This window comes from Patella vulgata, chromosome 7, assembly GCF_932274485.2.
Source record: "Patella vulgata chromosome 7, xgPatVulg1.2, whole genome shotgun sequence".
NCBI classification, from domain to species: domain Eukaryota; kingdom Metazoa; phylum Mollusca; class Gastropoda; family Patellidae; genus Patella; species Patella vulgata.
This window is the reverse complement of record NC_065885.2, coordinates 66,912,207-66,923,548: the sequence shown is the minus strand read 5'-3', so window position 1 is coordinate 66,923,548 and position 11,342 is coordinate 66,912,207. Positions and strand designations below refer to the sequence as shown.

The window sequence follows — 11,342 nt, the reverse complement described above, 5'->3', positions numbered from 1 at the left end:
CCCTAAAATTACAATCTTCCATGTATGACCTGCATTACAGTTACCGCAATACAATACCAGTACTGCAGTAGTGAGTACAAGTACGACCTGGACTACAGTAATACCAGTACTTGTATGACCTGGACTACAGTACTTGTACGACCTGGACTACAGAAATACTTGTGCTGGACTGGCTATATCTTTTTGTTAAGGCCAGCTCATATTTGTCAACGTCACTGAGATGTAAATAAGGTTAAGGCACATGATTGTTAGGTCAGGGTGAGGGTAAGGTAGGGATTAGCGCTAGCGCTGTTTACATCTCGTACCCTATGAAAAAAAATTGAGCTGGTCCCAACACACCATATCATCCCATGGCCCAGGAAATAACCCAACACACCATATCATCCCATGGCCCAGGAAATAACCCAACACACCATATTTTTATCATCACATGGCCGTATACATTGAAAAAAATAAAACGAAGAGAAATATAGCAACACAATATTTTAGTTTTAGCGATTTATAAATGAAATAATATACGTACGTATTCGATTTTACACAATAATATACACTTCACCTTAAAAGTTGCTCAAATTAAAATCTGTTTGTACACTGACAATAAAACTTGAAATGGTCCCTGACTTATTAAATAGACATCACAGGCTAAATATAATAACAGATTATTATCAAGGTGAAAATAAAAACACACGCAGGTAATTTACAATATCAAAATTAGCTCAACGACTATACAATTATTGTACAAACTCGTAAAACTTGAAAATATATATTTCACATCAATTTTTATCAGTTTTACCCCAGATATTAATCATATCGTACTGCAAGTACGTCGTCAAAATTTTAAAATTTCATTCACGTAATAAAAATCCATTTCTTTGTAAAAATTAAATCCATAATTGCGATAAAATACACATTAATAAAACTAGTAGTTGAACAGTTTTCAGAGTAAAATCAGACAGTTGTACAATTTGTGTAATTTAACGAAAATGAAATCGAAATAAAACAGAAAATATAAATAAAGACTCGAGTTCACCACCAACAACAGAGATCGCCTTTCGATTAACCAAGTCTACATTTAATATGTTAGTATTGGTTACAATTTCAATTTGTTTATAAGTTACATTCATCCACACAGCACAGTTCAAACATAGTCAATATCATAAAACAGTTCAATAGATTCACATTTCATGTATCGTAGCCTATAAATATATATAATCTAATACAAGCCACAACTTGCTTCTTCACACATTTTCTTAACAACCAAACTCATAAATATTTCACTACTTAAAATGCCCCCCCCGCTTTGATATATTGAGACTTGTGTAATCAAGATTGACATCATAACAATACACTATCATCCAGACTGACTCTCAGTTGTTATCTTTAGAATAGTTCACACTAATAAAATTGATGAATAAGGAATTTGCACACAACTTAAATAAATTAAATCAAAAAAAAAATAATAATAAAGCAGCTGAACGCATGGACGGCTAACAAACTGCACTACAAAATAAATTCTTTTACCTGGTCTGTCCTCAATACCGTTTGTTCTTTTGACTTTAAATAAATAGAATTATTTTGATCTGCCATGATATGAACTTTAATTAATATTTACAACCTTTTTAGGAACACAACACACTAATAATTTTCTCCTGGAATTTTACAAAGTAGATCCAATTTGTGGTAATTTGGTCCGTGTGTTCATTTGGGAATGAATATCATCTTGCATCGCAAGTTGTCGAGATTTTGCACTAGAAGTTATTGTACCATTTGAGAGTTTTGGCATGGCCGAGCCTCGAGTTCCCGAGGAGTTGCGCCTCGCCCCGGAGTCAGCCCGGCTCTCATTTTGTGGAGCTCGAGGTAGACGTCTTCTCAGCCAGGGATGTCGTAAAGCTTGACTTGGATTCATACGCACAGATGGATCCCAATCTAAAGATCGACGCATGAAATCTAAAAACATTGGATCATCGCAACCCTTTAAAGCTGTGACTAATTCTTTACTTCCGGGACTTCCTCTAGGTTTTCCTCTTCGTGATCGTCCACCATTTAATACTACACTGCCATCTGGTAAAGTGGTCACAGAACAATACCGTGGATAGCCCTTAGAGCTAATAAAATTACGTGCCCTTTTTGATTGATCCAAGAGCTTTTGAGGGGGCATGCCCTGTAATTCTATAATACACGCCAACTGATCACCTTCATCTTCTCCGGGGAATAACGGATAGCCAGTCAACAACTCCGCTAAAATACAACCTAAACTCCACATATCTATCGGCATTCCGTATTTAGCTCCTAATATAACTTCCGGTGCTCTATAAAATCGCGACTGGATGTACGTGTATATTCTCTGATGCTCATAACAACTAGAACCGAAATCGATCACTTTAATGCCACTTCTTCCCTGCTGTTTTAACAGGATATTCTCAGGTTTGAGATCACAGTGAATAATACGATTTTTATACAAGGCATCTAAACACTGTAATATTGAGTGCGCAAATTTACGAACTAATTGTAAACTAAAACCTTGAAATTTGTTCTTCTTGATCAGTTCATATAAATTCATGCTTAAAAGTTCAAAAGTTATGCATATATGGTTTCTAAAAGTGAAATGTTCTAGCATGTGCACGATATTCATGTTATTTTCTTTATCCTGTTTCTTCAGATGTTCTAATATTCGGATTTCTTCTTGTGCTTGTCGATGAAAGCGTTTCTCGTTGCGAACCATTTTTAAAGCGATGTGTGTACCAACTTTGTGGTCATAGGCTTTCACAACCTGACCAAAGCTGCCTTTACCAATAACTTTTAAAACTTCGTATCGATAACTGATATGATCATGAGGAATGTGAACATAGGAACCATTTTCGTCATCATAACCATTATTGCTGGCACCTCCTATTACCCCTTGTCGTTTTTTAGCATTTTGACCCACAAAATAAATTTGTGGATAATTAAATATTTCATGATGCTCAAATGAACTGAGTTTGTGCATGTACTGTTTCATAGCAACTTCCGGGCTCATGGTATTACTTCTCCGTGCTGCCGACCCACTTTTACTGGCCAAAGAACCGTTACTTGAACTCGGTCTAACCCCAGTGGTGTTGATAGCTTGATTTGAGTTGGTTCTTTGCTGGTCTTGGTCGCCATTTTGAATAACTTCCCTTTTGTCGTGATGTTTGTGATCTTCGAATAACTGCTGGACTTTGACGCTCTGGCTACTCCCGTGTGCATTATGGGCGCCACCAACTGTCTGGCTTGCAAGAGGAGGGAGGTGATGGGTGGTATCGATGGTATTATGAGTATACATATCTCCCGATGTCAACAATGAGAAAGTCCGTTGCACAGACAGAGGCTTCACCCGTGTGGACATACTTCCATGAAAACAAATGTCTTGTATAGCCCGTTCTAGGACAAAATTCACTTCCTTTCGGCTACATTATCGATAAATAGTTATTATTATACAAAAACAATAGCCCGTCTAAGCAATCTTGTAAGTTGCCTGGGCCGACTGAATGGAATTTCACAAACACTGTTGCTATTTTTCGAAAGACAGTATGGCCCCTGCGTTGCCAAGCGCGACCTAGTTGGTCGACGTCATTTTGGTGACGTCATGGAAACTGGGGTCACGTGAGACAACAAATCGCTAGTTTCGATTCACAAGACAACAAGTTAATCTTTAATTAAATGGAATAAAAACAATCGGATTACACGAGATCCAGTTATCCGACAGATTAATTGTCTTGTTAACAAAGTAAATGATCAATTATTGGTTCAATTAACCAGAAGCAGGTGAAAATATGTTGTTATGAATTATTAATTATATTTTCGGCTACATTTATTATACGAGAGTGACATAAAAATTTATTGAACCGATTTAAGTGTCGTCAGCCGCATCGACAATATATGTATAAATATGTCTTCCCATTCATGAGCGGTATATAATAGATGTAAGTATGCGTTTGATCAATAGCGTAACTAGCCGAGTACATTTTGATTTTCCTGCTTACGGCAAGGGTGTTGCCAGGGAAAAGATAGATATTGTTTTGCGTGACGGAATATCCCGTTTCTTTTTATTTTATGTTATATATAGCGACAGGATATCGTACTCGTAGGGCAGGAGCGGATCCAGGATTTTCAGAAAGGGGGGGGGGGCGTGCTGCCTCCACTTGGGAGTGCGAAGCCCGGCCCTCGGTGGGTGGACTGACGGGCAATCAACCAAGTCACCAACCGGACACAGGGACCGCCGACTTACGACGGGGATCACTACCATTTTTAAGTATTTATGTTCTCCTTTCCCGCGAGAATATATGGGGTAAAAAATTGTTCGCCACCGCAAAAAATAGGGGGGGGCGTGCGCCGGGTGCGCCCCCCCCTCCCGGATCCGTGCCTGTAGGGGTATAATGTCTCGTAACACAGGTTATTTTGAGACCAACATAATAGGCCTATCTGATTTTTTATATATTACTGCTATTTTTAGCCAAAGTTTCAATACGGTAAAACTCGATTTGACTGACCTTCGAATTCCGATCAGCTGTCCAGTAATCGTTTACGCGCGTTAACAAATTAGTACACGTAGGGTTAACATCTGGATTTCGTCCAATAGGTGCGATTAGACATTTTCCCTGTCCAGGTCATGGTAACAGCTAAATCGGGCTTAAATATTAGATAACGAGTTGGCAGTTCTCGCTATAATAGTTAAAAAATAGATATTGAAAACATAATATGCTGAAAGTTTCAGTCAAATTGCTTTCCCCTGAACAGAGATTATAGCGATTTAATTTTAGACTTGGATATCATAAATAAAGTCGGCACGATAAATAAAAAAGTCTCGATTATCCAATTTGACGTTAACTCATCCATGACAAAATATATTCAAATACTGCAGTAAAGATCGCAGGCCGATGGCATCCAGAATTGATTATGGTCTGGATAAGTTAATTAATGTCTAATTAATAATTTAGATAACATTTCAGGCCCAAAGAAGGACCTGTAATAGGCAGATTTAGCTCTTACATATAATGTATGTTTAAATGAAATGAAATGGGGTTTAACGTCCTATTGTTTTGCTCCGAACTGGGCTAATGAAGACGGGATGTATGTTTAAGTAAACGCTAGACGTAATTACCGAACATCCAAAGATTGCCCTATATAAGATATTTTTTACAAGGGTGGGTTCAACTCTTTGAAAACCACAAAAAATATTGAGTACCGCAAGACGAATTTCTCCAAAGTGGTCTCAAAACTTGCGTACAATCAATATGAACTGGCCGACGAAACCACATGGTCAAATCATATCAATCGGAAAATTTGGGGGGGGGGGGTTACCAACAGGCGAAAACCTAAAAAAAAGTAAAAAAAAAAAATAACACGCTTCTTTAACTTACAATAGAAAGGGCGGACTTGTACGGAAATGAAATCATGACGTCACCTTCATATGGCCATCAGCTACTTGTATACTGGAGGTAAAAATGTTGACGTTTCACAAACTTTTCTGTTTTAATTATTGTTTTCGCTGGTTCACAGAGCGTTTGGGGACCACATTTGCTCAGTGAGTAAGACGCTGGCTCGCTAACCACGCGGTCACGGGTTCGCTCCCCGTTTTTGCCGAGAACCAGAGGAATTGTCCGACGCGATTCTCCCTTGTCAATGATGCTAGATGGGGTGTCTGGAAAAGACAGTGTCTAGCCGACCCTGTGTACATATATAATATTGATGTGTGTACGTAAAAGAACCATTTACAGTTGGAATTCGAAAAAAGAATCAGCAAAATTCATCAGCCCAGTCGGTGCAGAAGAGTAGAACGTTAAACCCCATTTCATTTCATTTTAAAGAGCGTTTACTTTTAATGATAAAAGCTGCGCGTAATTAATCTTGTGAACTAGACCGACGGGTGCCATTCACTGAGCGAGGGTAATCGAACAGTACCTCGTACTCCCGAAATGACCTGTCAAAAGTACAGGCCATACTTCCAGATGCCACTTTTTTTCCTTAATATAGGCTACTATTGCAAGAGAAAGGCACCGTAAAGACTCCTCCCACGCCACCTCGTGTTGTCTGGGAAACATTTTCTGTGGACTACCTGGCAGCCGCCGCTATCTTCCCAAGATTAGTGTCAACAAAATTATTTACCCCTGATTATCGGATGACGCCGTCTGCCATTTGATAATAGAAGTGGAGGTGGTGGTCTAACGCGCATGTTTTAGGTCAAAGGGTCTGTCAATAATTTCAATAATTCCCAACTTGTGTGTGACAAGGACTCAGAGGGTCCCAAATTCTCAGGGAAATAAAAATATTTTTATTGATATTATTAAGACAGAAGACCTGTCCGTTTGTTTTAGTCATCACACGGTCTCTAGGAATTGTATAATTTGTCATTATCTGTGTTTAGTTTATTACACTTTAGTTTAGATATCAACGTAATGGTTAATCTCCGCTCACGACGCCATATAAAAATTTAATCAATCAATGAAATTCTGTTTAAAGGGACAATAACACTCTTGCTGGCTTGACAGCTCCAGGAAATAAAAAATAGCCTTATTCTAAGTACTAGATGTGTTAGTGTCCTACCTGTTGTGTAAATTATCCATTAAATCCTATTTTACTTGTCCAGAGGGTTCAAAAATATTTTAAAATCAAAGTCACATTTGAAAAGCTTTACGTCAGGCTTTTCAAATCATTTAGTTGAATTTTTCCAATTTTTTAAATTAGGTGTGTTAAGATGAAATTTGTATCATCAATTAATTGGAATATTGTAAAATAGTACAATTTGTTGACCAGAATAAAGATTGGGACATATTATTCAGTTACAACAAGAGTGGTATTGAGCCTTTAAATCCAAGCCGTATCCAAGCCATCCGTGGGTCTACAGAGTTGATTTTGTGCTAGTTGTGTAAATAAAGATCTAATTTATCGAGTTTGCTGTAGTTAGAAAATCCCTATTTATGATTGTATGTTGTATTTGATAAAATATCCATATAGGCTATGGGTGTCAAAAATAAAGACTGAAAGTATTTTTTATTAAAATACAAATACATCTAAATACGTATTTGACCATAACCCTGGCAGAGGTTGGTGCGGAGGAAGGAATGGGGTTTTGCATGAAGTTGTTCGAAATGTCCAGATGAATAAAATATAATTCAATTTTCGAGTGATAAATTACAATTACCGGTATCACTAAAAAAAACGACCATTTTTCAATCATAACTTTATTGTCTCTAATGTCCAGATGAATAAAATATAATTCAATTTTCGAGTGATAAATTACAATTACCGGTATCACTAAAAAAACCGACCATTTTTCAATCATAACTTTATTGTCTCTAATCCTAATTTTAAAAATTTTCAGGGGGGGGGGGGCACTTGCATGCTCATGCCTGCGGCATTCCATGTGGGGCGGGCCCCCCGAAATTTTTTTGGGCACGACGCCCCTGCTCAAAGCCAATTATTGAAATAAATTTGAACCATGTGTTACTGTTAATCATAATCTCGTTTGTGTCAACTGGACGTTAAACCCCATGTCTTAATGGGCCCCTTTAATTTCCCAGTGACCTCCCTTGGCCTTACCACATGGCGGTCATGTGATACGTGGTTGAGTATAGTTAACATGGCGGGAAGTTAAACTGGTAAAATTTCTTGTAAAGAGCAATCTAATATTGGATTATTGTTAGTAGAATTTTGATCAGACTGTAAAATGGCGAACGTAGCAACGAACACACTGATAAAGAGTGTATTTCTTCTGTTAAATTTCCTCATACACTATTCAGGTAAGACCAGAATTGCAGAATTAGAAAAGCGTTTGACAATTTAGCCATTTTTTTTAGTAGGCCTATAATTTTTGCATTTTGTTTATCTAGAGCGGCCGGTTAGGTCTGTTTGATAAGGCCAACTTCAAGTTTGGTCAAAGGTCACGAGATGTAAACAGGGCTAGTGCTAATCCCAACCCTAACCCAAGCCTCAATGCTTACCCTAACCTGCAATCTCGCCAACAATCGTATTCGTTACAATCACGTGCCCTTTCCTTGTCTTAAATTGAGCTTCCCTTAACATTAACTATTAACAAATAGATTTCATTTATCATTTGTTCCCGTACGGTTCGCACGCATTCTACTGATAATCCGAGTGTACGGTAAGTCAGGCCTAGATTTTTCTTGTATGCCAAATTGGATTCTGTTTAGACGTACCTACACAATACACGCCCATTTGATTCTTGAAACATAACATTTTGTGTGCAACAACCGGGTTAATGAACAAGACGGGGTCTTGGTTTGGGAATGTTTGCCCTGGGTCCTAAGCTGAGTTGGGTAAGGAGCGTGGCTTAATTTGGTTTCCAACTCAGGGGATATTTACCATCCTGTCAGTAGAATGCACGGTATCCTGTCAGTAGAATGCACGGTGTCCTGTCAGTATATCCCGATTTCGTACGATCCAAATTCAAACAGACGCATTTTCTTGCCACAAACAAGGCTTGAACTTGAAGGGAAATGTTTTGGACATCTGACTGGAAAGTCCCTAAGAACTCCCTTGGACAAAACTGAGATCGAATCGGCGACCTGCATGTTTAGTGAGCCAATGCCAAGCTATAATATTTGAACTCTAAATCTTACATGGTTAATTTTAATGTATTGTGTATTTCAGTTGACGGGAAGAAATGTTTTACGTGTTCCTCACTGTATGACAATCGATGTCGCGACCCTTTTACATCTGTCAGTGAATTTATTGTTAACTGTCCACGTGGGAGCGAATGTAGAAAGCTGATTATTGGAAACGAAAGTACGTATTGGCCAATTGGGGACCAGGAAAGTAGGAATGAAATAGGATTTAGTGTCCTTCTGTTCTGCCCCGACGGCAGATTATTCTAACACAGCAATGCTAGTTTAAACTAAGAAATAGATATATCACGCGTGTACTTAGTTGGAGTTTTAAATTGTTGATTTAACACAAATTTTGCCCGGACAGCGGGGCTACGACCTACTCGTATTTCGAATTCCAACTGTCAAGGGATCTTTTACGTGCACTCCAATGTGTACATTGGACCTTGGTTTTTCATACCTTCCGAACGACTAGCCACTATCCTTGTTAGGCCACCCGTCCTACACCCACTGATAAGGGAAAATTCCGGGGTACTTTCTCGACCAACCCCCGGGATCGAACACCGAACCTCTAGGTGAGTCAACGCCTAAATTACTCATTGGGTCACCGCGGCTTGACGTGGTTTGTTTTTTTTTATAATTTTATAAAAATGTTATTTTGAATGTGATATATTTATTTCTTTCCTTGCAGTTCGTCGAAACTGTTCAAATGATGGCGCCCAACCTCAAGAATCCAGCTCTGAAAAATTGGCAGAAGTTTGTTTTCAGCAACTTTTAAAGATCACGGATACCATTCCGTTCGTTGGAACCAAAACAGAAACGCGCTTAGTAACCGTCTGCAACTGTGAACGTGCATTATGTAATTTAAGTACAAATTTAATCTCGCCGCCATTTTACTGCCATACTTGCCTGGTTTTCATATTAATATTTATTATTTATTACTGAGCTAAAATAAATAGATTCACTCTCAGTGATATTGTTCCATTTATCAATCGGAAATCTATCAAGATCCATTTACACCTGGGACAGTTCCTACGGGATTTTCTAGCCTGGTGCAGAACTGATCGCCTGGTAACAGCGTCTAGTCGTTTGTAAGGGACAAAAAAAAAACCCATGGTTTCGTGTCGACATTGGTGTGCACTTAAAAGAAGCCTTGGCAGATGAATAGGCGGTATCGTCGGTGTGAGGACAATTTCAACCACATGCGTCTTCGTTAACCATATTGGGGGGTTGGATGGCCGAATGGTGAGCGCCTGCGCGTTGTATCATAAGGTCTATCATTGAGTCAACTGGCGTGGTTTCGATTCCTCGGTTGTACGTGGCAAGGAGTAGGGTCGCTTGTCCAACGTCGTGGTTTTTCTCCGGGTCCTCCGGTTTCCCCCCACTGCTAAAGATCGCTACACGCAAACTAATTGTTGAAATAAAATTGAACCATGTGTTAATCTCGAAATGACCTAGTTTGGGTCGAGTGTACGTTAAACCTCATTTCATTTCATTGCGGCTTTAAATTAATTTGATCGTTATAAGGATGCCATAAATGTGAATGAAAACTGATACGGCCCTCGGTGTACACACCTTATTTTTCATAAGAGGGGATGGGGGATCACGGTGGTTAAGTGGGTAAGACGATGGCTCGCGAGCCTAGAGGTCGGGTGTTCGATCCCTGCATTGGCCGAGAAAGTTCATCTAGATTTTCCGACGTGGTTTTCCCTTGTCAGTGATGGGACGAACAACCGAGGTCCCGTGTACACGTAAAAGATCCCTTGACAGTTGTAATTCGATATAAGAGTAGGCAAAAAATTTCCCTCATAGCACACTGTATGGCGTATGCCCATCTTCATTAGCCCAGTTCTGAGTAGGACGTTAAACCCCATTTCAGTGGCGGAGGTCCGGGCAAGGGACAGCTGTACGTCTAGTCGCTCAGATGGTACGATAAATACCGAGGTCACGTGTACACCTTGGCACGCACATCAAGGAACACTTGATTGTTGGAATTCAGTGTCTGCCCGGGCAAAAATCCCCTCGTATTCACGTCTTCATATCCCAACACCCCCCCCCCCCCCACCCCATGAGAACAAGTAAACGCCCCTAAGGTTCACAAGAAAATAATTAGAAAAAATCAATAGCAATCATAATATGTCACGAACTTGATGTCAACTTGAATACAACTGCGAGATAACGATCGACGAACAACTATAATAGACAATACGATCTATGTTCTACGGGGGCGATCAGTGTTATAACCGGTATTTTGTTGACATTCATGGTGGGGTGAGATTAAAGTGTGGATGGCGCGGCGTCCTATATTAGGAATCGCCCTCCCTAATAAAAATCACAGCTTCAAGATCTACTACTGATAAACACCGCTGCCCTGGCAAAATTCTCCACTAAAGCCAACTCCCTGGCTTTTCACAAGTAACCTTTGAAATGTCAATTACTCAGAAATACTGATGCGATTAATTGACTGAGCTATGGAACTAGCAGACAATTATGAGTCATGATCTTATCTCCTGATTCTCTTAGCAATATTATCGATCACCGGCAAATTAATCATCATTTATTACGCATGGGTGGACCACACCCCTAATAATACCAACGTTACATTAGTTTGACATCAAATAAAACATTTGTCTAGCCATTATAGACGGTAGGTCAGTGGTTTATAAAAGACCATCTCAACAAATATGTTTTAGGTACGATTTATGAAGTACGGTATGGAGACGATGAAGCTAAATTTCAAGGGAAATAACTCCAGCCTCT

General features: G+C 39.2%; 1 protein-coding gene and 1 long non-coding RNA gene across 2 annotated transcripts; one reads left to right on the top strand and one right to left on the bottom strand.

Moving 5' to 3' along the window:
• Positions 1-483: 483 nt before the first annotated feature.
• Positions 484-3,600, bottom strand: LOC126828553 (dual specificity tyrosine-phosphorylation-regulated kinase 2). Its single transcript, XM_050558378.2, has one exon. It carries the CDS (start codon positions 3,362-3,364, stop codon positions 1,658-1,660), a length of 1,707 nt encoding a protein of 568 aa, XP_050414335.1. The 5' UTR covers positions 3,365-3,600; the 3' UTR covers positions 484-1,657.
• A 3,951-nt stretch (positions 3,601-7,551) lies between these two features.
• On the top strand, positions 7,552-9,552 carry LOC126828557 (uncharacterized). The gene is made up of 3 exons (XR_007683148.2): positions 7,552-7,757; positions 8,629-8,763; positions 9,274-9,552. It is a non-coding gene; the product is annotated as an uncharacterized LOC126828557 (long non-coding RNA).
• The last annotated feature ends 1,790 nt before the right edge of the window (positions 9,553-11,342 follow it).

Coding starts and splice junctions, on each gene's coding strand:
- LOC126828553 (XM_050558378.2), bottom strand. CDS start 3,364: ATGTCCACACGGGTGAAGCCTCTGTCTGTGCAACGGACTTTCTCATTG.